Source organism: Gorilla gorilla, chromosome 16, assembly GCF_029281585.2.
Source record: "Gorilla gorilla gorilla isolate KB3781 chromosome 16, NHGRI_mGorGor1-v2.1_pri, whole genome shotgun sequence".
Lineage (NCBI taxonomy): Eukaryota > Metazoa > Chordata > Mammalia > Primates > Hominidae > Gorilla > Gorilla gorilla.
In genome coordinates, this window is record NC_073240.2 from 95,581,219 (window position 1) to 95,608,120 (window position 26,902).

At 38.2% G+C, this 26,902-nt stretch overlaps 1 protein-coding gene across 6 annotated transcripts in view; it reads left to right on the plus strand.

Annotated features, from left to right (window-relative positions):
• The window catches only part of MCTP2 (multiple C2 and transmembrane domain containing 2), a 262,809-nt gene that overhangs the window by 142,182 nt on the left and 93,725 nt on the right, over nucleotides 1-26,902 (plus strand). For all 6 annotated transcript variants that reach the window (XM_055364239.2, XM_063698858.1, XM_055364238.2 and 3 more), the window contains exons 13-15: nucleotides 11,404-11,506; nucleotides 12,803-12,905; nucleotides 26,317-26,418. In XM_055364239.2, coding sequence (XP_055220214.2) covers nucleotides 11,404-11,506; nucleotides 12,803-12,905; nucleotides 26,317-26,418 — 308 coding nt within the window. The remainder of the gene's footprint in view (nucleotides 1-11,403; nucleotides 11,507-12,802; nucleotides 12,906-26,316; nucleotides 26,419-26,902) is intronic.

A 26,902-nucleotide genomic window follows, 5' to 3' on the forward strand; every position in this document is an offset into this window, starting at 1 on the left:
ATGCCTTCCATTTTCCAGTCATCTTACTTTATAAATGAGCGTTCATTTATTGCAGTTGCTAGGGGAGTAAAGCATTCACCCACAAATTAAAAAAAAAAATGCATTTACTCCGGATAACCAGGGACATTCTCTGAAGAATGATGGTCATTTTAGACATGGTGCAAAAGGGAACCTTTCGTTCTTTCTGCTTTTCTTTTATCATATGTTTTTATTTTGTGGTAATTGCATGTTTCTAAGAACAACATGAAGTAACCACAATAAATGATGCTTCAGTTTAGTTTCACCTAAAGTTCAGGAATCCTGATAAAGCAAAAGTCCATAGGGATTAGTCTTGGCAGTAGTCCATACAGAGGTTATAGTTACCGTTTTGGGGGCAAAGGGACCACACATCCTGGAGGAGGAGTGAATGCATATGGTAACCTCTGTGGTCAGTAGTTTCCTAATTTTAAAGACGTCCACCTCTTTTCGAATAACCATTAGAAAAAGAAAATATAGGTCATTCAAGCCACTGGAATCAAATTAGAAGGATATTCCCTGTGAGTTGTTATTGATGTTATGATTATATAGTCATAAGAAATTAAACTTCGGAAAAATTGAATACTCATTACTATGTTAGTATTTTAGAACATTAGAATAAAATATACTAAGGTGAATTTATTTCTCATAAAGTTGTTTTATCTATAAAGGAAAATAGTGTATACATTTTCAAATGTGTTAAAAGATATGAATAAGCCTAAATCTGTGTATATTACCAGTATTATATTTACAAATGGTGAAGTCTTTAATTCTGTAATGTATAAAAAGGTATATATACTGTTTTAAAATTATGCCTTTTTTAATAAATATGCTATTTGATTGTGGTTGAAGCTATCTGTTAATACATTTAAATGTATATTTATCTTGGCATTTTTTAGAGTTTCTGACATTTGTGTACAAGAGAGAAGACTTTATTCAAAGAATCTTAAGTAATCTATCTTCTTTGGAGCCTGTCTCTCTAAAATTGGTAAAAGCTATTTTTTCTTGGGTCTATGCCAACGTTAGACGTGGATAGCCATAAGCAGTTATTGTAGTAGAAAAGCCTGTCAAATGTTTTTTTAAAGAATTTGCTTCACAAATTCCTTATGCCCAGTGTAACCTAACATTTTTAAGTAATAGGTGATGCAGCCTGATGTCATTACTTTTGTAGTAAACCAGGCCACAGCCTTGATTCATGAAACAAATGATAAATTGTACTTGGAGGCTCAAGGTGAATAGCTGTGTGTAGTGTTTGACAAGACCAACATACTTCACTCAGCTACTGCTAGTCTTAAAATGCAGGTATTTTAAGAAGAAAACAACTCGCATTCTAATGATTAACTGAGAAAGAGAAACATTTTATTCTGGACAATGCTGAGAAATGGACAGTATGGCAGGTTTCATACCTACAGTAGAGGCCCAGACAGAAAATTGTGGTATATGCTGCCCAGGAGCACATCTGATCATAAATTAATACTGTCAAAAGAAAATACAAAGTTAATCTCATAAACTGTAAAAAGAGAATATAGTAAACAGTGGGTTAATGGGAAAATTGTTAGAGAATTGAAATGTTTTTCAGTCCAGATTATGTCACCTTTCAGTACACATGACAACACCTATGTTACCCATTGAGAGAGATCAGCCAATGAAGAGTAGGAAACTATATTGGTTTGCTCAGCACATGTGTGCAGATTATTCAGGATAGCCTTATTATAATTGATAGTATGCTGCTGAGAAGCTGCCAGGATTGTAATGTGTTGGGGTTAATTCAGCACTAGGAATTGAAACCATCATGGCCACCACTGGCATGATGCATATGCCAAGATTCCACACCAAATCAGTGATTCTTCCTTAGCATTCTTAGAATCAAAAAGTGGGTTCATATAGCTACCTTCCTGTTACTTAAGCTTTCTCTTTATTAGTTTTATTCTCTAAAATAATTATTGTAAGAGACTTCCTTCCCCATAAAGGATGTTCCAAAGGCAAGAGGCCATTCTTCAGTCTCCCTCTGTTTCACACTCATGACCCTTACCCTGTTCCTCCCAGGATGCCCCCTACCCACTCAGAATCCTACATAATAGGGGAACTGGAAACTTAGGGGAGTTTACTTTAACTCACCATGCCAAGAGTAGCAACAAAGCAATCAGAGCAGCCCTCCACGCCTAGCTCGGTGTGGGAGGATATGAAGTGACATAACAGCACAACAGAAAATGCAGTATAGGCTTCAATATCCTCTCTTTTTATAGCACAATCCCATTGTTCAATCCGTTCTCACATTGCCATAAAGAAATTCCTGTGACTGGATTATTTATAAAACAAGAGGTTTAATTGGCTCATGGTTCTGCAGGCCGTCTAAGAAGCATGACAGCTTCTGCTTCTTGGGAAGTCTCAGGGAGCTTTTACTCTTAATGGAAGGCAAAGCAAGAGCAGTGGAGCAGGAGTCTTACATGGCAGGAGCAGGACCAATGGATAGGGGATGCTACACACTTTAAATAACCAGATCTCGTGAGAACTCTATCAGGAGATAGCACCAAGAGGATAGCGCTAAACCATTCATGAAGGATCCACACCTGTGATCTAATCACCTCCTGCTGGGCCCCACCTCCACCATTGGGGATTACACCTGGACCTGAGATTTGGGTAGGGACATAGATCCAAACCATATCACTCATCTTCATTTTTCATGTTTCCATTATTCTAATAATCTATATGTTATGATGAGAAGCTAGGGAATTATCAGGAGGCAATGGAGGGACAAAACTGGAAATATCATCTTGACTCACAATTTGGAGTTGCTTGCCTTCCAGAATTCTCCTGGGGATTTTTATTTCACCCTTGAGACTTTTTGGCACCCTTTGCCATTAAAAAAAACAAACAAACAAACAAACAAAACCCAGCCATCAATCATGAAAAGTTTCCAAAATATATCTGGATCCTCTTGATATCTTGGTAATAAAGGTGTCACTTGGACCCTTTTCTCTTTCCATTGTTAATAAAGGAAATAACTCCCAAATTAGCATAATCTCAAAATATCTATCAGAGGAAAAATAAATATGTTTCCAGATGAGAAATCTCGGTTATTATAAAGTATACTTATTTGATAAATAGGCATGTTAGGGGACCATAACAATTGCCTGATCCAGGAGAATAAAGATACATTTAATTACAGAACCACTGTTTCTTTCCAGAGAACCCAATATAGCTTCCTCGACCACTTTTTAAGTATTTCTCAACTTCAGGAAAGTCAGCTTGGGGGCAGTTCTGGTAATCGACTACAGATATTCATTGAGCACCACACTTGGTTAACAGACACACCCTTAGGGAGCTTGTGATCCCTAAGAGAAGGCTCAGTCTTCACTCTGCCTTCGCTCCTCTACTGCAGGACATGAGGTGTAGGAGGTGGTGTGTACCTTTGAAATAGATGGAGACCTTCTTCAAAATCAGGGGGTTGCATTTCCAGTTCACTGGTTCCTTGGCTATGCCATTAGGAGGAGCTCTTGGTCTGTCCCCCACACAGATTTGAGCCGTAACTGCAGTAAAATATTCCATTCCTTGGGTAAGTGCATGAGCCTTTTCCATGGGCCCTGGATTCAGCCTTAACTAAACCAGTGTCCAGTTCAATGATTTATTCACTGAAGATAAAAATTAGTGCCCATGTTTTTGCCTTTTGTTTGTATGGTAGCTGTCTCTCATTTTAATCCCTATGTCTAATGACATGGAAGATATACAGAAGCAGAGACCCATGTGTTAATCTCAGTTCTCCCACATACTGGCCTTAGGCTCCCTCTAAGTCTCCATGTCCTTATGGGTATTTTAAGGGTTAAATCAAATCCTAAATGAACGTGCCTGATATATATTTTGTGCTTAATAAATGTATTTCCCATTCCTTATTAAATGCATTTTATTAGAGTATATTTGATACGTGAAGAATTGTATAGGTTGTTTTGTTCACATATTGTTTATAATTTCCCTAATTTTAGATCATGTTAGACATATAAGCTGATAACCACTTTTATCTCTTCAGCCACTTTTAGAAATCTAGTTACCACTCTAAGATGTTTCTTTTTGTTTCTATTTCTATCGAGTGCTTAAAAAGAAGGCAAAAAAATATGCTTCATGGTAGAGAAATTCTCATACTGAACTACTTTAGTGCTTGAATTTGACATTTTGATAATGTGGATAATAGTTTTATTAGTATAAAATAGCTTGGCGTGTTCATCTTTTTGTTGTTGTTGTTATACAAAAAAGTGCTATTGTCAAACTGTTGACCAAAATAGGGCACTTAGACCCCACATTATAGAGTAAAAATGTTTCTGCCTTGTACTATGATACTGACTTTTGAGTTGTTTCTGGAAATTATAATAATGACTACAAGTTTTTTATATTGCTGTTTTTGTTTTGAAACGTTAAGACTGCTTGTGTCAGAAGAGGAATAGTCTCACGGTTATTGTTCACTGAGTTTTCAACCACATGCCCATATTATGGTTTCATTTAATTGTCTGTCTCTTGAAGCTGTATCCATAGCAATACTTCGTCTCTTAAAGATGCCCTATTTTCAAAGGGATGGCTATAATTGCAATTTCTAGAAAGCTCAGTAGTCGTGATTGAACGTTTTTAATTTTCAAGAGATCTTCATGGATAGCTAAGCCCAAATCAAGACCAACTTTTGAAAAACACATTAAAAACTACATAAATCTGCCTCTGGCAGGCCGTCTGCTTCAACTGCCTGCCAAAGAACATGGACTGTAGCCATTGCAAAGTTTGGGAGTATATGGATGACTTAGTGGTTTATAACTTAGAGGCACCGTGAGGGTGAATGAATTCAGCTCATTTGTGACATTCCACGAATGAACAGAGGAATCGCTTCCATATTAATGGGTGGGTTCTTAGTAACGTTTAAATTTATTTAGCAAATATACCTTTTCTATTCTGTGTGATACCTTATGATTTTTCCTGGTGACATGGTAGAAAAGAGGAATTGGTCCCTGACCTCATATGAAGTGACTGATTTAACCAGTGGCTGTCTAATTTCAATTACTGCTAAGGTCAAGAACGTGGTGTTAATTCTTATGGAAGGGATGCCTGACTGGAGATACTGCAGGAAGTGATGTTCTAGCAGAGATGTCAAATAGAGACATGAGAAAGAGTTGGCACCGCAGAGATGAAGGAAAGGCACTTGAAAATGAGGAAACAGCAATGTTCCAGGGCCCGCCCAGCTTTTTCAGAGGTCTGGAAGAAAGCAAGCAGGACGAGAAGACAGAAAGCAAAAGAAACCTCTCAGGGGAGAGGATGTTCATGTCTTAGGTGGGACTGGATGACATAGGAGCTTCCGGGCCAGGTGAAGAAATTTGGAAAACTATTAAGGGAATGATATGATCCGATATAAACTAACAAAAGTTTATTCTGGCAGCTGTGAGGAGCAAGGATTTTGAGAGGAGAATGAAAATGGGAAGATGTTAGACAAGATCAGTGAATGATGATATTGTTGAGGGGCTTGAGAAGTAGCAGGGAAGTGGAGATAGAAGAAGAAAATATTTAGGGCCAAGCGCAGTGACTCGCACCCATAATTTCAACACTTTAAGAGGACAAGGAGGGAGGATTGCTTGAGCCCAGGGGTTCCAGACCAGACTGGTCAACATGATGAAACCTGGTGTCTACCAAAAAAAAAAAATTAACCAGATATGGTGGCATGTCCTTGTAGTCCTAGCTAGTCATAGAGGCTGAGGCAGGAGGATTGCTTGAGCCCAGGAATTCAAAGTTACAGTACCATGAGCTATGATTGCACCATTGCACTCCAACCTGGGTGACAGAGTGAGACCTTGTCTGTATTTAAAAAATACAAATAAAAAGGAAACTTTCTCATGTCACTCATCTTGTTTGCTCTAGGTGTTAGAATATAGGATTATCAGAAATCAAGATAAATAACATTTTAGCAAGGTGAAGTCCTATTTTTCCTTTACTGTTCTTGCAGTCCTAGTATGGACCTATCTGCCCCTTGTTCTAGACATCTGTCACAGCAAGGTGAGCAGGTCTTTGCCTGTGTGATGCTGAGGAAGTCATTATTTGTCCTAGAGAAGGCCAGGACCCATCTGGAAAGGCTGGACGTACATGAAAAGTTAGGCCTAGAAGAACAGAGATCAACATTTCATTTTCTTTTAAAGGCCCCCTCAGCTCCTAGCACAGTGCTTTGCACATTCTGAGGATCATTAAGCAGTTGTTGAATATACGAACAGGTACATCATACAGCAGGCATTATAATGTCCAAACTCATTATCATAGGAGTCTGGGGTCTCCCTGGAGGTTGCAGAGAAAGTGCCACAAAGAAGGCAAGGTTAAACTAGGCCTGAGAAGTTAGTTTTTTTTTTTTTTTTTTAATGTTTTCCTTTTATGGAGAGCAAGGAGATTGGAAGGGCACAGAGGGACAAGCTATTCCCCGTGCAAAGTAGGAAGCAGAAATGAGCCCTGTTACTCTGTGTGCAGGACCGGATAGGGCAGCCTAGTGAAGTTAGGAGTGGAGGAAAGAGACACTAACCTTGCTAAAGAGTTGGTGAACAGTGGGTAGATAAGGATGGGTTATGTGGGGTAAACAGATAGAAAATATAGATTTCCAGAACTGATCAATTAAAATGTGCTCCAATATCTGATAGTAAGGTTTGTAAACAAATGGTTGGAAATAAGACATGAAAATAGAGTTTTAGAAATTTTCATCTGGAATGGCTCTGCTGTCCTCCCACGTCCACCAAGCCTCTCTGAGCTAAAATGCTCCATATTTAGTTTCAGGAATTGTGTTGGTCCAGAAGTGCTTTCTTCCAACTCTACCCCTTGTATTGTATTGACAGTCTAGGGTGGTTCCTGGCTCCTGGATGAGTAGAATGAAATGAAAACTACTGGTGATGGTCTTCAAGCCAATCTTAGTACCTATCCACCTGTATCTTACATTACCTGATTATCGCTATTTGCCTCTCTCTCTCATATATATATAAAATATAAATATCATATATATGATATATAATATATGTGTAATATAATATAATATATGATATATAATATATATAATATATGTAATATATAATTATATATGAAATGTAATATATAATTATATATGACATAATTATATATGACATATAATTATATATGATATATAATATATAATATATAATTATGATATATAATTATATATGATATATATCATATATAATATATGACATAATCTATAATTATATATGATATATAATATATATGATATATAATGTATAATATATATCATATATGATATATATTATATATAATAATATATATAATATATATATATCCTCCTAATAAATTTGATGCTTTGACCTGTCCCATCTCCACAAGAAGGACTTATCCATTTCTGCTCATCAAACACTTCCCTTGTAAACCTCAATTAAGAATCGCCTCCACTAAGAAATCTTTCTGAACTTTTCTGAACTGAATTACATTTCTCTGAACTTTCATCCTCTCATCTGCATTTCACTGCTGCCCTGTGTCCCTAGGCCATAGCACTGTTCTTGGGGGATGGTAAGAGCATACATATATTGGGTGTGCCTGCATCAGGACCCTTAAGTGAATATGCATGCTGACTGTGGAGTGGAAATTTACAAATGTGGGATATAAGAGTAGTAACAGCAATATACAATTGGAGATCTGAAATGGAAACAACTCAGTTTGCTGTGGGATGAGAATGAGGAATCTTTTCTTGGAAAGGGCAGCATTTTCAGAATAGCAGAGACCATTATGAGAGTCCCTTGCAGATAATTGCTTAGGTGGTCATTGTATTTCAGGGTCAGTTTAGTGCTAGGAACATTTATTAAGCTACATGCTTAATAAACGGTTATCAAATGGGCTGGGCATGGTGGCTCATGCCTGTAATCCCAGCACTTTGGGAGGCTGAGGTGGGTGGATCACATGAGGTCAGGAATTTGAGACCAGCCTGGCCAACATGGTGAAACCCTGTCTCCACTAAAAATACAAAAATTAGCTGGGCGTGGTGGCACGTGCCTATAATCCCAGCTACCCGGGAGGCTGAGGAGGGAGAATTGCTGGAACCCAGGAGGCAGAGGCTGCAGTGAACCGAAATCACACCACTTCACTCTAGCCTAGGCAACAGAGTGAGACTCCATCTCAAAAAAAAAAAAAAAAGGGGGGTTATCAAATGAATGATATGACTATTGTAACACATTTATTATTTGCCATTCAGCTTCTATAATTGATACAAAGGTAAAACTGTTTAAGTGAACCCCCCCTTACTTGCCATTCAAGAAATACAAATAAATTTTAAAGCAATGTTGGAAAATAGCAAAGGCTATTGAGTGCAAAGTGCTAAACCTCAATGTGAAACTGAATTGTCAGTGGCATAAATGTGTCAAGGTGATGTGGCTTCTGGACACAGAGGAGGCCTTCTAGATGTTCTTCCTGTGAAATGGGTGGTACAAAGAGGAAAAGCATGGCCTCAAATGTATGTATGTCAGTCTGCCTTGTCCTTTTCTCTCAGTACCATTGGTGAGCATTTGGACATTTCATTTATTATGAGAGATACTTGTTATCTCAAATAAGAATATTTGTTATTGAAATTTTACTCAAAGTCCCCATGTATCTGAAACTTTTTAAGAGAAATCAATCCACAAAATGTGCATAAATTATTCTATAAACATTTTAATGTCTTTGTTTCTTCTTGCTTCTCTCTGTTTATACTGTAATATTAATAAATGCAGCATTTTAATGAGCTTTGACTGAATTATCTTCAGAGAGTTGGTACAATGTGTTCCTTGGAGACACATAACTGAAGTTCCTGGTTTCTGGAGGAAAGTCTGTTCCTCATTAGCTGGGACAGCTAAGAGCGTGCTTGCTTGAGAGAGCGGGAGCCACAGAACGAGCCCACCTGTGCCTCAACAGGACCAGGCAGCATCTCTGCCCTGCTGTGGAGTAACCCCAGGGTTTTCATTAAAAGTGTCAGACGGTTTCCCTGGAGCAACTGCTGATGGCGTGTCATGCTGGCGTCTCTGGAGGAGCAGCGCTGACACCTACTAATAGTCTGACAAACGGTTAAGTAGCTGTTTCAGCCTGGGTGGAGAAATCAAGCATGGTATACCTGAGCATTAAGCCAAAAGTATGTGGTCTCGTCTTGTTCACAGTTGCTGAAGAGGAAATGGTGTTGTTCTATGTTGGTAGGCTTTTCCCCAGCTAACTCCAGCCTCTTCCCCTGCAAACCACATGGCCAGCGTAAACTGTCTTTAAATAAATAAGACTTTTTGTGGGTGCAGATGGATTTTTATGTTAGTTTGATTTTGACTCCCCAGCATCTAAAATCCCTTCCGTGTTTGAATCATTTCCCATTGTATATTTTGAAGAAGAGGTCAGAGCCCACTTTCATTCACAGAAGCTACAAAGTCAGTATTCCCTTTGTGAGTTCTGGCCTTTCAGGCCTGGGTACTTGGCTGTGTAAGACAGGCCTCGGAGGCCCTTGCATCGGTCTTGAGTGAGGCAAAGAAGCAGGAGTAGAGAATTCATATTGGAAGTGAATTGTGAGGGCAATATTCTGGGGAAGCAGAGGCCACAACAGACTTTTCCTGGTATGAGATATGGGCTGAGTTTCTTGTGCTTAAGTATTCTTTGGTTTATAGTGATATTTTTTAGCCCGATTCTCCAGCCTTTGTAGGAATTCTGAATGCTGTTTGATATTATTTTAATAAATTTCTTTTCCGCTATATGTAGACAGGGACCATTTCCATTGTTTGCAATTGAAAACCCTCACTCCTTCCTTTATGTCTGTGGCTTGATCATTGTCTACTAGCAACTGAAATAGTAGCATTGACTTAAAAGCTTTGGCGAGGAATCTAAGTGTCCAGGCCACTAGTCAGCTGAGTGGAATCTCCTGTTTAATACTATTCATCGCCCATGCGTCTGCTCTTCTCCTCCTCCCTTTTTAAACAATAATCTTCATGCAGGCTCCTGCAAGTATCAGTATCTCTATTGATGTGCTGTACCTCAGAGCGCCTGGTTATTAAGCGAATTAGATGGAGGTTCAGTGACCCGAATGGTAGGCCAGCAGGTCAAGAGGCCTGAGCACTCTCTGGCTTAGGCCCTGGCCTGGGACTCCTTGGCCATTTGTTGGAACAGCATCTGTCCTTGTGCCCGCAATTAATTTAGCAAGCGCTGCTTTGTAAAGTGCCAGTATGCTGCAGACGCCGGCAATGCGTTCATGTCCTACGGACGTTATGGAGCCATTCGTTCTTTCCCTGACAGTTCCAATTCCAGATCCTTCCGCCAAACACAGCAAAAGGGAAGTGAGTTTTTTGCTTGGTAACACTGTAGGTCTAACTTTGGATCTGGAAATTTCTTACGTTTTTTGGTGTGCAAATATGGGAGATAGGGTAGAAAGAGAAGAGGTGAGAAGTGAAAGATGAGCTTAATTTTTTTTGTTAAGTTAAAAACTCTGACCTTTATTGAGTTACACTTTGTTTGTTTTATGACACCAAAAATGTAGCTCGTGTATTCTCATAACGTACTGAGTATACAGGATCATGAGTGTTTGTGACCATTTGCTTAGGAGCAGAGCTTAACTCCTAAAGAGCCATTTTTACACTTTTTCTCACTTCCTCTTATAGCCATGTAGAAGCCTGTAAGTTACGGGTTTTCAGTTATAGAATAGTAATTATGCAGATTGACTTAGAATTTAGGAAGGAAACAGAGATGAACATCATTTTAAAAACAAAGAAATGGGCTCTCATGCCAAATGGATTCCCACTCCTGTGAAATGTGTGGCCGCTGGCTTTCAAGGCCTGGTCTTGGGTGGTGTATTAGTCTGTTTTCACGTTGCTGATAAATACATACCTGAGGCTGGGTAATTTATAAAAGAGGGTTAATGGACTCACAGTTCCACGTGGCTGGGGAGGCCTCACAATCGTAGCAGAAGGCGAGTCACGTCTTACATGGCATCAGGCAAAAGAGAATGAGAGCCAAGTGAAAGAAAAACCACTTATAAAACCATCAGATCTCATGAGACTTATTCTCTACCATGAGAACAGTATGGGGGAAACCGCCCCCATGATTCAGTTATCTCCCACCAGGTCCTTCCCACAACACATGGGAATTATGGGAGCTACAATTCAACATGATATTTGGGTGGGGACACAACCAGACCATATCAGGTGGTGTGTTTGTTCTAACCCGTTAAGTATGCTAAAGGTACAACACTTGTAGCCTCTGCCTGTCTCCTGGATTCCCACACAGGGCCTCCATGACTCATTGGAAAAGGAGTCTTGCCTTCCCTCTTTCAGCAAGCACAACTTTATCTGACTCTTGTTCACATTGCCCTTATCCCTTTCGAGATTCACTTGTCTTTGACCAATGTGTATGTTATCTTTCCAGGGAAGAGTGACCCATTTTGCTTGCTGGAGTTAGGCAATGACCGACTTCAGACACATACCGTCTACAAAAACCTCAACCCTGAATGGAACAAAGTTTTTACATTGTAAGTGCTTTAGCCTCTGGAATTATTTCTGCTATGCTTGGAAGGTAGTCTGGGGCTCTTGAGTGGAATTTTCTGTCCATTTTTATGGGCAAAGAGTAAATTTTATTGTTTTTTCTTTTGAAAACCTTTTATCCTTTCATTTTATAGAGTGTGGTGTTAATAATAGAAGAGACCATTTGGAACTGCAAGGGACTGTTATAGGAGGCATTTGTAAAGTAGATCTTTCAGTGACTAAATTAATCTATGAATAAATGGAAGCTTCCATATTTCTAGGTTAATTCATTCGTGGGTTAAGGAAATGGAGACCTGCCTTAAATTCAATGATCTTATGTGTTCTAAGATCTGCCAAAATCTTTAGGAAAATATAGATTATCTGTGACTCCTTAGAGACCCCCAAAGGCTCCTTATATTCCAGTTTATCTGAGCGACCCATCCCACAGTGATTCTCTGCCCACACTATCAAACCCGGGCATTTAGGAGGCTGGGTAGATTTAAGATCTTAGTTTGCTTTAGATTTCAAGGCACCTGAACATTGAGGGGAGGCCCTGTTGAATTTGGGTAAAATGGTGACATACTGTCCCCACGAAGCTAAATCAATGCTCTGTCTGTGCTTATAAGTGAAAAAATAAAGTTCATTTTGAGTAGAGTTAATGCTATTAGCAGAAAGTTCCCAAGGATCTATGAAAAGTGGATTAACTCTGCTAAACACTTTTGCCAATGGCCAGATATAAGAGTCTCTTTTTTCCCTAACACGTTGCCAATGACCATGGCTCCATTTTTCATTGTCCCTGGTATCTGGCTTCTGGTCAATATTAAAATATATATATTTTTAGTATTTTGTGTTTCAACAACAGAGGGTTTCTATGCATTTCAGGAAATAGCGATCTTTCACTACCATTTTATTTTAAAGGTAATTCTTAATTTTAAAAAATGTTAACTCCTTTCATTTGGAAGCTTTTTAAAAATTACTTTGGTTGGACACTCTGCTAATGCTTTCTCCCTATCTCTTTCTTTATTTTGTTTCTTTGAAAGTCCTACCCTTGAGTGCAGGTATACTGTTTGAAAAATGTCATAGTAAAAAAGTTGACTTCTTTTTTTCATATGGATGTCTGAATCTTCTATGATGGAAGGTTTGGGAATACAGTCAGTTTGATTTAATTTTTGGAATTTAATTAAATGGTAGTTTTATACTCTAAGGACATACAGACTTAATTAGTGAAACAGTGTTTCCAGATCTTCATGGAACAGACTTCACTTGTGTGTTTTTGTGTATAATACATGGTATTTTTGTTACAGTCCCATTAAAGATATCCATGATGTTTTGGAAGTGACAGTGTTTGATGAAGATGGCGATAAACCCCCAGATTTTCTTGGAAAAGTTGCCATTCCCTTGCTGTCCGTAAGTTTCCTTTAGTAATAAACAATTTGTGAGTCATTTTATAGTTGATGAGTTTCTATGGTCTAGAGTTGCTTTATCTTTGTCAACCTGGGGGAAAAAAATCCTCCTAACTATAGCAGGAAACGATTGTTTTATTCCTCATTCTTATCCGGTATTTTCAGTAGTTTCAGATATAAAGGGATGTAATTTTTTTCTGTTTCAGTCCAATATTGACTTAACCAACCAAAACGTTTTGACCAGTTTTTCAATTCATTTTCATTCTTCCCATCTTAAGATAGGAATTTGTCTTTGGTTACAAGGAATATAGATGAATGACTGATTTTCTATTTATTAATGAAAAACACACATGTATTTCTTTATAGCTCCTTACTGTACATTTCTTCAAAGATTAATTGTTGCTAACTGCACATTTGTTCTCAGTTCTTTTAAAGGCCATTTTCCCAAAAGTTCTATTTGTCTTTTTAGCAGTCATGTTTGCTTTTGGTCTCAAAACTAAAAAATGCTTTGTGGAAGAAAGCAGAGAGCCTTTCTTGGAGAAGGAAAAGCGTTTTCGCAGTCCAGCTATAAGATAATGCACCAGGGTCAGTGAAGGAAAAAATACTTACAAAATTCAGAAGAGAAAGCACCAAAGAATGCCTTTACATGGTGGGGGGGAAGCTGGGGAGTGAATTCATCTCTTAATTAGACAGTAATATATGTACCAAATATACTCTTTGAGAAGAGAGAATTCCAGTTTTTCATCCAACCATTAACACAGTTTGTTTTAGGCTTATTATGGCTGTATCAGCCAATGAGACGTTATTCTTCCCAAAGACTTATTTTTTCCAAGCTATCTGTGGATTTTTGTGGGTGGAGCACTCTGTAATTTAACCATGAGATTAGCCTGACTCACTTGATGTTTACAGAGGGAGGAATGCCGTACTTCTTAATATCTTTTCTTCTGTGTTTGCGCGCTTGGATAATTTCTCCCCGAGTTCTCATATCCCTGATGTTACTCGGAGAGCCTGTCTGGAGCATCTGCTCCCTGGTACGGCTGGCTCCTGCCACATGCTCTGAGCCATCGGCACCAGCCGAGCAGCTCTCAGAGAGGAGATGGCAATTTGGGATTTCCCTCCCCCTTTTTTTTTCATTACAACTTTGTCAGTTATTCCCATGAGAATACATGTAACCAGAATGTGGGGGACACTTTAGAGAGGTCTGGGGGACTCGGAGCAAAGACTCTCCTTGACAGTTTTCTCATTTCACTTTTTTTATTCCTTGCTTGGTGAACATGACTTAAAAAAAAAAAAACAACTCCCCTCTGTTTTGTACATAAAAGTTTTGTGTGTTTGGTCTTTCTATACTACCAACAACCGACTTAGCTCGCCTGCCTGCCTTCCTTTCCCCAAACCCTTACCCGATTCTGTCTTTCTCTTCTTCCCTCCTTGTAGCCAACCTAAAAAAAAGTCAAAGTGTGTGGTGGCTTGCATTTAAAGTAGGCTTTCACAAAACATTCTACCTTGTATTTTGAAGGATCTGGTTTGTAAAAAGCATTAGCATAGGTTACTGGTTCTTCCTTTTTCTCTCCTTCCTCTCCTCCCTTCCTCCTTCCTCCTTCCTCCTTCCCCGCTTCCTGCTTTCCTTCCTTCCCTAGAAGATCTAAGAAGTTACCTCCAGCTTAATCAGGGTTTCTCAGTCTTGGCACTATTGATATTTGGGGCCAGGACATTCTTTGTCATATGGAGCTGCCCTGTGCATCGTAGCATGTCCAGCCGTCTCCCTGACCTCTACACACTAGATAACAGTAACGCCTGCCCACATCCCTGCTGTGACAGCCAAATACGTATGTAGATGTTGCCAGATATTCTGAGGGGGTGGAGATCACTTCCAGTCAAGAACCGCTGACCTAAACTAATGCATTTTTCAAAACATATCTTTCAAAATACAAAGTAGAATGTCTCATGAATGACCTGGCTTAAATGCAAGGAGTCCTCGATTGGGACTTTTTTCAGATTGGTCATAAGCTGCCTTATGATCTGTTGTTCATTCATTTGTTCCACATATATTCATCAAGTGTCCACTTGGTGCCAGGCAGTGCTTTAGGTGATAGAGCTCTAACAATGACCAGAGGGAGGCTCCCTCCTCTCTTGGAGCTTTTATTATAGTAGCAGGAAACAATGCATAAACAAAACAAAAGCAATATACAGAATGTTAGATGGTGAAAAGTAAAGAGGGAGAGGGTTGCTGGGAATATGTGTGGGGAAGGGCACTTTTTTCCAGCTGCTAGCCAGGGAGGGCCTCATGGAAAAGGGGGCATTTGAGTGGGAATGTAAGGAGGTGAGGGAGAGAGCCATGTGGATATCTGAGAAATCCCTCCCAGGCAGGAAATTCTCAAGTTCAAGGGCTGTGAGGCAGGACCTTGACTGTCAAATTCCAGCAATGGCTGGGCAACCAGTATGGATTGATCAAGTGTGCCTGGTGGCGAACAGGAAAGGACACAGAGGTAGGGTGGAGCTGGAGAGGACCCTGGAGGATGCGAAAGTGAAAAAGGTTGAAGTACTTTGGCATTTTCATCGTGGGGGATGGGAAACCACAAAGAGTTTCAGGCCAGGAAGTGCTTGATTTGTTCCACATTATGTGTTTGTTTCTAATATAAAAGTGCTGTGTACATCCAGGAATAACCCCTGATCTGCAAGGTCTCTACCTTGTAAAATAGCACAGCCTGGGCCATTCCTCTCAAGGACTTTGGGGAACCCTGGCATGGTGCACTCAATAAGATGCTTCGGCTGCTGCTGTTCACTCTGTTTCCATCCAGATTCATTTCCAATTCCTGACTGATAAATTGGGGAAGTGATCATATCTCCTAGTGCGTCTGTGTGGGCTCTCCCTGAAATTCAGTGGTCCACCTGCAACATTCCCTCTCCAAATGAATTGATTCTCTATCTAATATTAGGTATAAATATGATCTTAAAATTGCTGTAACCCTCAATTTAACTGGCAAAGTATAAGCTGTAAGTTATTTCATGGATCATTCTGTTTTCAAATAATTCTAACTTGTGATTTAGAGGATGTGTTTTAACCTACTTATTTAGATCTAGTTTTTTTCTTTAATCTCTCTTGAGTGATGCTTACAATAGAATAGTGAACTAGCAAGTTCTGTGCCATACACTTGGCATGTGCTGAACCATCAGTTCTCTAAGGACTGGATGAGGCAGGCTTTATTATTATGCCCATTTACAAATAAGGATACTGAAGCACCAAAAGGATCCTGTAGCTAGTAAGTAATAGAGACAGGATTTGAATTTAGGTGGTCTCATACTAAAGCCTGAGCTGCTAAGAGTTTGTTATATTGCCACAGTGAGTAATTATTAAGTATATATCATCTCCAAAGCAAGAATCAAGAGGCTATTTTGTGTAACCACTGTGCTATGTGCCGTCAGGGTCGGGGTTGGGGGGTGGCAGGAGGGACGCAGACATGAAGAGTTGGGTAAGTTGCAGGAAGGCACCTGTGCAATAAACACGTAAGACCCAAATAAACATATAAGTCTCACAGGAACGAGAAAGGGCAGTGGGAAGTAGGACGGATGGGTTTAAGTTTAGGAAGACTTAGGAAGTAGGGAGTTTGAGCTGGGTCAGGGATGAGTGGCGTGTTGATAGTGTGTGGCAGGTGAAGTGAAGAATGAAGGACATTCCAAACAGAAGGTCCAGGGATGAGGGGAGCAGAGGTGTAGGGGAAAGGCCGTGTCTGGGAATGAGGAGGGGCCTGGCTTCTGGGAGCTCAGGGTGGGCATGGAGGGGAAGTGGGACACACTGAGGGCAGCCCAGGAAAGGTTGAGGGAGGTCTCGGTTACTATTTTAGCAGGGAGCCACTGAAGATTTTTGACCTGGAGGTAGAGATATTGGAGCAGTTGACTAGGAAGAAAGTTTCGGCTCTAGTATGAAGCAAATTAGTGAGAGAGAAGACTCTTCCCAGAAGACTTGGTTCAGATTCTGAGAATTAAGCATCAGATAACACACTTAGATTTCATATTGTGTGCTTCTTTAGGAGAAGGACTTGTTTCTCTGTTTTTGTTTTGTTTTGTTTTGTTTTTTAACATGAGCGAGAATCATAAAAATTGATTTGTTGGTGTTTCTCTCTGATCTTTATAGGCAATGGAGCCATAATCAATAATACCTTATTTTAGGTTTAAAAACAGAAAAAACAGAAATTGTATTTCTTGAAGAGGAATGTGAATAATTTTTTGAGAATTCATTTTGTCTAATAAAGTCATAAACCGTAACTTGATTTACACTTTTAGAGAAAATGCAAACTATATTTTTAAATGTCTAAGTATAAAGTATGGAATATACTTCAACTTTTAATCTCACTCAAATTGGTAATGTGCTAAGTGCATTTAAGCCTGTTAAATGAAGAGCCTGTTCCAAATTCACTATATCTTTTTAATCAAGGTGAATGTGCTGACTACTGGCTCATTTAAAATCCATATAAATATATTCATTATTGATGGTGAATGTTCAAGGCATATATATATATGTATATATATATATATATATATATGCTTAGATGTTTATCATAATTGAAAGAATACAGGCCAATGGGCTATCCTTCCATATATTTCATTTGTCTTCAATCTTTTTCAGAAAAATAGTTCTTTATATAGATATACAATACTTGTTAATAAAATATTCATGGGTAAAAACAGTAGAAAATTGAGATTGGAATGCGTTATAATCTGAAGACTTCTAATATTTGCTCATTTTCACATTGCTCCTTTAATCTTCTAATCAGTAACACAGTAAGTGTGCATTGGAAAACTCTAAGCACACTTTAGAGTCTTAAAACATGTCAGGCAGTAGACACTATCTTCTGATAATTGACTGACTCAATAGACTTATTTAATATTTTTATCCTCAATTAAGTGATCTTAATTCTGTCCTGAAAATCAGGCTGGATTCTTCTCCTCTAGGCCATTCCTTTTTATTGAATCACACATTTACCGTCTCAAAATTACCCAATGGACCCATGTTAGAAGACTGAAAATCAGCTTTCATGGTAATCTGTAAAACAGGAAAAGCATGCATATATTGGTATTTCCTAATAACAAATAAGAAGTCATCTGCAGTTTGATGAAGACCTGCAATTTCTTTCTTTTTTTTTTTTTTTTTTTGAGATGGAGTCTTGCTCTGTTGCCTGGGCTGGAGTGCAGTGGCTTGATCTTGGCTCACTGCAACCTCCACCTCCCAGGCTCAAGCAATTCTCCTGCCTCAGCCTCCTGAATAACTGGGATTACAGGCACCCACCACCATGCCTGGCTAATTTTTGTATTTTCAGTAGAGACAAGGTTTCACCATGTTGGCCAGGCTGGTCTCAAACTACTGACCTCAGGTGTTCTGCCCACCTCAGCCTCCCAAAGTGCTGGGATTACAGGCGTGAGCCACCGTGCCCTGCCAGAGACCTGCATTTTGAATCAAATGTGAGTCCTTCTGTGTGAGCCAGGCCAATGTCACAAATGACTGTATAATCAGAAGCATGGGTCTCTATACTGCCCTTCTAAATTCCCAGCGTTCTCGGTGAATCCATGTACACCCGATAGCTGGCCGCACCAATAACAGCTTCACTTAATTGATTTACTGGGATGAATTTTCTATAATGGCTTGTACCAAATAAATGCCACGTGTATCTCCATTTGCATTTTCAATTAACTCTATTGCCCAAGTTTCACCTGTGATGGGTTTGTGCATTGAAATGGACTTGAACAATCATAGGTTGTTTTAGGTTAATACAGAAATTTTTGCCCATTAAAGTAAATAATATTGATTTATAATTAAGCTTAAAAAAAAGTAAATCTGTTGCCAAGGTTTGGTTTTCCAGGGCATAGATTTGGTTGGCGAATTCCATGTAAGTCAAGTTGGTGCCGTAGGGTGGAGGGGCAGTGTGCATAGGTGAAAAGGAGAGAGGGATGTATCACCTGGGAAATTATTTGATAAAGACAAAACTTGAGTCCCAAGTGGGGCGAAAATGGTCACTTTGAACGGAAATTTCAACTCTTCTCATTGTCTACTCCTGGTCCAATGTAACCATTGAAATAAATAAATGAAGACAAAATAACGCAAATTTCCTATTGGTTCTAGAAACTAGGAAAGAGTACCTTTAACATGCTGGAGAGATCCTGAACCCCATGTGGTAGACAGTCTAGGTGTTTGATTAGAACAGACAGGCTAAGAGAGAAAGAATGACTGTAGGAGTCTCCTGATGGCAAGTAGAAAGCTGGGTGAATCACACGTGGTAGATGTTAAATCAGTTCAACTTTTCTATTAAGTAGAAAAACCTCTTACATGGATTCAAAGAGTAAAATCTAATTGCTGCTTCTTTGAGACACCTAAAACACAGTAATACACAAACGGATGAACAAAATTATCCTACACAAATGTAAGTAAAAGGTAGGTCAGAAACTTGATACAGGTTTTAGGGGTAAAAAAAAGATTGAGTTAACAATAAGGTTATTATAAGGCCGGGCGTGGTGGCTCATGCCTGTAATCCCAGCACTTTGGGAGGCTGAGGTGGGTGGATCACGAGGTTAGGAGATCGAGACTATACTGGCTAACCCGGTGAAACCCTGTCTCCACTAAAAAATACAAAAAATTAGCCGGGTGTGGGGGCAGGTGCCTGTAGTCCCAGCTACTCAGGAGGCTGAAGCAGGAGAATGGCATGAACCCGGGTGGTGGAGGTTGCAGTGAGCAGAGATAGTGCCACTGCACTCCAGCCTGTGTGACCAAGCGAGACTCCATCTCAAAAAAAAAAAATAGTAATAGTAAGGTTATTATAAATATGAACCTTTAAGTGGATAACTTTTCATAGAAATATATATGCATATTAAAACAGGGAAAAATAATAAAACTAGAATTGTCAAACGATATATATTATGTATTCAGCATTTTAAAAAATCAGAAACAGGCTGGGTGTGGTGGCTCACACCTGTAATCCCAGCACTTTGGGAGGCCGAGCCAGGTGGATCACAAGGTCAGGAGTTCGATACCAGCCTGACCAACATGGTGAAACCCTGTTTTCTACTAAAAATACAAAAAAATTAGCTGGGCATGGTGGCATGTGCCTGTAATCCCAGCTACTCAGGAGGCTGGGGCAGGAGAATCGCCTGAACCTGGGAGGCGGAGGTTGCAGTGAGCCAAGATCACGCCACTGCACTCCAGCCTGGGTGACAGAGCGAGACTTCATCTCAAAAAAAAAAAAACAACAAAAAAAAAACAAACAACAACAAAAAAAACAAAAACAAAAAACTTGGAGAAAAAATAGAGCTATTCCCTCTATTATCTCATCTTTAAATTGATAATAGTTCCTATTGCATAGGATTGTTTGGAAAATCTAATGAGCTTATATGTTTATGAATTAACAATTAAAAATTAAGCCTTGTATGTCAGTTTTGAGCAATACAAAACTATAACAAATATGAAATTATGCACATTTTAATAAAGGAAATATTTGCAAATAGTATCTGATAATATATCATCTGAATAATCTAATAATATGTATTATCTATGAACGTAAAGAAAATTCATAGAAAACATTTTGGAGTGACTAAAATGTCAGTAAGATCAACATTATGAAAATAAGATTCGTGACTATACACAACAGGAAAACATTTTTAAAAAGTGAAAAAGAATCCAAGACTATAACACGAAACAAAACAAAAAATGATACTGTCTAAGATTTATGTGAAGAAATTCTAGGACTGTACTGAAGGGCTTGAGAGAGGACTAATTGGAAATCACTTAATTTATAATAAACTTGAAGGATGAAGTCATTGAGGAAATGATAAACTACTTAATAAGTAACTCTGGTAATTTGGTTGCTTACCATCGGGGAAAATGTGTCGGTGTATTACAGCAAACACAACAATTTCAAGATAAGTTAAAGATCAAACACTTGAAACAAACTTCATTAAAAATGTCAAAATAGTGGGGAAATCCTATGTAAGTAAACTGAGAAGCAGGAATAATAAGAGAAAAGAAATCTTAAGATATCAGTACGGCCAAAACAAAAATCGCCATCAGATATTGAAGACAAAGGATAGACTGGTAAAAAATACTGGCAGTATCTAAACAAATGGATAATATCACTAGTACAGTATATACATTTTCTTTAATCAATAAGGAAAATACAAGTCAACCTAGCAGAAAACTTAATTTAAAGAAGTCAAAATCAGCCAGGCACGGTGGCTCACACCTGTAATCCTAGCACTTTGGGAGGCCAAGGTGGGTGGATCACCTGAGGTCAGGAGTTTGAGGCCAGCCTGGCCAACGTGGTGAAACCTCGTCTCTACTAAAAATACAAAAATTAGCTGGGCGTGGTGGTGTGCTTCTGTAATCCCAGCTACTCAGGAGGCTGAGGCAGGACAATCGCTTGAACTCAGGAGGCGGAGGTTGCGGTGAGCCAAGATTGCACCATGGCACTCCAGCCTGGGCAATAGAGCAAAACTTCATCTCAAAAAAAAAAAAAATGTAGTAAAAACCGTGGTAGCTGAACACATATGAATGGCTCATGATTTATTCAGTTATGATCATGATGGTCGAGAATGTAAATGCTATAGCCAGACCACCTAGGTTGACACCCTGACTCCCCCTTTAAACTGGCTGTGTGATTTTTAACATTACTTAACCTATCTGTCTGCATTTCTTTGTTGCTGAAGTGAAGATAAGTATCCTTCTGCTTGTATTGGAGGTGTATGGTGAAGATCAGAGTTGTTAAGTATGAGGTGGGCACAACATTCCCTGGCACACAGTGAGCACTTATAGTGTAAGCTGGCATTATTTTCATCTGCATTGTTTTAGCAATTGAAATGATCAAATACGAATATGCCTTAAAAACTTCATATGAGTGTTTGTTTAAAAATGTTACACTAACATTGTGACTGGGTGCAGTGGCTCACACCTGTAATCACAGCACTTTGGGAGGCTGAGGCAGGTGGATCACGAGGTCAGGAGATCGAGACCATCCTGGCTAACATGCTGAAACCCTGTTTCTACTAAAAATACAAAAAATTAGCTGGGTGTGGTGGCATGTGCCTGTAGTCCTAGCTACTCGGGAGGCTGAGGCAGCAAAATCACTTGAACCTTGGAGGCAGAGGTTGCAGTGAACCAAGATCACGCCACTGCACTCCAGCCTGGGTGACAGAGTGAGACTCCATCTCAAAGAAAGAAAAAAAAAGTTATATTAACATTGTGTTTTTTCTATTAAACACTTTTTATAAATTGTACACAACTTTTGGAATGAATGTATATTGCTTTTGTAGGAGCAGCTTATATTTTAGGGATAGTTGGTTTGGGTTTCAGGCAGTGGATGAATGGATTGTCTCAAAAAGGAAGAAGTGAGGTAGAAATGGAGACGGTCCAGGGTGATGAATTCCATGCTGCCTCTACTGGCTGGTAGCTGAGCTTCTGTGCAGCAGTGACCTAGTAGATCTCTCTCGTGCTGTTTGTGTAACTCACATCATGGGAACAAGGCCTGATCCCAAGTGGCGACAAGAATGTGAATAGATACCGAGTAAAGTGTATTGATTTTCCTCTTGCCCAGCCACATGTCTGTCCTCGTCACGTTTTATTGAAGAGCCACTTTCCATGTGCATCAGCTGGAACCAACTAATATGTCATGGTGTTGTCACGTTATTTTCCCTTTTATGCAGAGTGAATAAGAGTGAATAACGGCTGAAAGAACAATGCTATTTATACGCAACATCCTCAGTTTCTAACTGGAAGGTCAAACAGTGGGGAATCAATATGACTCTTTAGTTTGGATTTTGATCTTAAGTGTGTATCTTTCCTCTCTAAAGCCATTGATGGTTTTATTCCTTCATATTGATTCTGATGAACTTTGCTATTGAATAAGTTGGCAATTCATTGCATCAAAGATCTTTATAGGAAAGCATAATAATGATAATTTTTTTAAAAAAGAGTTCAAGATGAGAAGTTTTTTTCCTCTGTTCTCACATGCTCACCTCTGTTATATGCTGATTATAAAATAGTTTAGTTTTTTAATATAATGAGTGTACCATTTATTTGACTCAAAAATTAGTTTTATCAACCAACTTCTAAAAACTGGTTATATTTACTGTGCTTACCGCTTGGTAAATATATTTAATATTCTTTTATATAGAAAAAAGTTAAATAGCTTAAGCACGACTCTGGGTCAGATTAAAAATTTTCAGCAAGACTGTCTTCAGTGACTTGGCTCTGGTTCCAAAATCCTGAATCATTACTCAGAAACAGACTTCTTGTACTTTTATTTACTGACCGATTGAACCAGGAATCAACTGTTAGCATGCTCTATAAAAGCTTTGTGATATATTTCTGAAAATAATATAAGGGACATGAAAATGTCAATTTTCCTGGTGAGGGGTGTTTGCATTCTCAAGTTAAATCTGTTACTACTGTCCTGCATAGATGGTTGCTTCAGCTTATTGCCTAATATTATGTACTATTTGGCCATGAAAAGGCAAGTATACAAAAATGTGTAGTAAGTCAGTTTGAAGAGTTTATCCTGGAAAGCTGAAGTTAAAGACATCATTATTTTATCCAAGACTCGTATTTGAGTGAAGTGAAGTCCTCCCAGATGTCAGCTCAGGAAATCTCTCCAAATGAATTGCGTTGTCTTTTTGTCATAAATTGAAAACTGTATTGTTCCTTTTTGCCTTTGCTGACAGAGATCTCAAAATTAATGAAAAGTATATATAGATTCTCTCCTCTAAATTTTCTTTTGACTGTGCTTTAATTAATTATGTCTGTTTAATTATTTAATAGAAGCTTTAAAGTTATAAATGTAGAAATAATTTTCAGACTTTTAAATATAAATAATAAATTTTGTTTAGACATGGAATTGTGTGTGTGTATATATATATATATGTTTGGTTTTCATCTCCTATTATATAAATGCTCTCATGTAGGAGTTTGGCAGGTTGGATGATACAGAACTTTTTATCTGATATTCTTGTTTTAGAAGTTCAATTATATAATCAGGGAGGAAAATATTTTTAAAAGTAGTCTCTTCTGTTACTATCTCAATGTTAATTATAACACTATTCAAATGTGTTCACCTGTTCTTAACCCAAACATATTCCAAATACTAACTAGCGTGTTTCTTCTTTCCTTTAGCTTTTATCTTTTCTCTAAAGATATTCCTTGTAGCAGACAAACTAGAAAAGTGGAAGCAACTAAATGTTCATCAATAGGAGAAGTAATAAATTATAGTTTATTCACTTTTTAAAGATTATATAGCAGTATAAAAAATGAACCAGACCTAGATACTAATATAAACAGATTACCAAGTCATACTGATAGATACAAAACAAAATTGCAAAATACACACAATTTGTCACTTAGGCAAAGAATTTTGAATACATTTGTCTGTCAAGACTATTTTTATGAATATAAAATCTCAATAAAATTTAGAAAGGATGCCTGCCAAATTCCTGTCTAATTTATGTTTAGGGGAAGGAATTTGGTGTTTGTGGAAGTTCAAAGGGACTTCAGTTTTTTCTGCAATTTTTAAACTTTTTACAGTTTTTAAACTTATATTCTGTTTTTTAAGATAGTTAAGTCCCAAACATGCATGGGTTTAATTCTATCTCAGGCTTTGATGCCTGCTTTCACATCCTTAGGTGGGTTCTGATTTTGCTGACACAATGTGAGGGACATTAGGAAACAGGAAATGGTCATTTACCAAATTAAAAAATCCCTTTGCTATAAAATATTTCTCTTTATTCTGATACCTCTTGTTCTTCTGTTATTCTTTGCCAACCCTTAAGAAATCATGGAAATTTTAAGATAACAGTACAATGACTGTGGGTTGAAGCAAAGCTAAACTGGACCCAAGTCAGCTTGGCAAATTGTCAGGCTGTTTTCGTATTTATTTCTTTCAACTTTAACATCCACAATTTATTAAGTGAGACTGTGTATCAAGGCGGAAACTCAGAATCCTGTTTGGACACCGTTTAGGAAGGAAACCAGGTCTTTATGGGGCACCCCCTTCCTCTTAGCTGCTGGCCAGGAAGACCATCCTTCTGTATCAAGCCTATTCAATCAGAGAGAGGTGGGGTGACTTTGGGAAGGAAGATGACCTCTCCCTTGTAAAGTGGAATTGCTGTTTCCCCCCATGACTTATACAACTCATTTCTACCACTGTTTATAAGAACACTTGTGTGAATGCTTGTAGTGACAGCAATAGTCATTTAAAATATGGCTCAAATTTCATGCTGTTAGATTTCCTATGCTATTTAAATTTTTGATCATTACAATCTCAAATAGAGCTTTTGTTTAACTGGAGTTTTGCTGAGGCCCTTTTAGAGTTAACAGGTATGCTTCTTAAAAGCCCGAAGTTTAATCAGTTACATATACTACTACTATGTAAAATCATGACTGCTATCAAATCTGAAAAGAGAATGATTAAATCAAGATAATTAACTTGTCTTTCATGGGAGCCAATCAGTTTCCAAAATCATACTGAAAATGTTTTAACTTAGATAACTTATATGTGGGGTCCACAGGTAGACTAGCGTATGGAACTGATGCAACATGCCAGCCAAGAGAGGACAGCAGAGAAACTTGTTTATTTTGAAGATTTGTTGGCACTTTGTGCATTTTGAGTGTTTTTGGATTTTGACCTGAACTTTAAGCTGATTTATTTACTTAATTTGCATTGTTTCCTGGCTTGTAAAGCACCATTAAAACCAGCTCCTTTATTCATTTCTGTTAAAAATAACATTTTGGGGGGAATACTTTTAGATTTACAGAGAAGTTCAAAGAGAATACAGGGTTCCCCATACATACCTTATCCAGTTTGTTCTAATGTTGATGTTATATACTACCATAATACATTTGTTAAAACTGAAAAGAACTAACATTGTTACCTTGTGATTAAACTCTGATCCCTATTTGGATTTCACCGGTTTTTGCACCAATATAAAGATATTGGTGCAAAGATTTCTGTTCAAGGACCCAATCCAGAATACCACATTGCATTTAATCATCTTATCTCCTTAGACTCTTCTAATCTACGACAGTTTCCTAGTCTTTCCTTTTTCCCATGACCTTTACAGTCTTGAAGAGTATTGGCCGGGAATTTTGTAGAATATTCATCATTTTTGAGTAAATGGAAATATGTAACTTATGATTTGCACCAATATTTTTCATCCACACACCAGTTTCAGCCTAGTGATCATCACTTTATCTTCCTATCTAGAGCTTGTTATAACAGCACTCTAAAAGTAAAAGATGATTTATGGTGGATTTAATATTTGTTTAATGTTTGCTTCATCTGTGATCATTCTGCATCCCCGATTTTGCCTACGTTAGTTTTGGTTATTTACTTTAAACCACATAGTAATTTTGCACCAATGTGTATTTTGTCTTTTGTTTGTGACAGATTAGAGATGGACAACCAAATTGTTATGTACTAAAGAATAAAGATTTAGAACAAGCTTTTAAAGGAGTTATTTACTTAGAGATGGACCTTATATATAATCCGGTAAGTCTAACTGGGTCATACTTCCCAGCTTTCCCGTACCTAAAATAGAAGGTGACCAGCTTTTGGAGGCTCAAATCAATGTAAGATGTTTCAGAATTTTTGCAGCTACAGAGAGGAAAGAATAGTGTTTTAAAGCTGCGCATTTTATAAGCAGGTTACCCTCATCTCCTGCTTTGTTCTGGAAAACGTTTGTATATAGAGTATGTATACTGGTAAAACCTGAGTTTAATGGAAAAGTGGAATACAGGCTTGTATTTCGGTTAAGGAATTTTACAGTTCGTATGTTGTGGAGAAGGACTTGAATCTGATTCTTTGGGGTCTTACTCAGTCTGGTGGTTTGAACAAGTGCTAAGTCCCTCTGACCCTCAGTTTATTCCCTGTAAAATGGGGCTAAAATGGCTCATTGACTTATTTTTCCGGGTCATTGAAAGGAAATAAAATTCTCTGTGAAAAGTGTGTTTTCATAAACTGGAAATTGTTATTC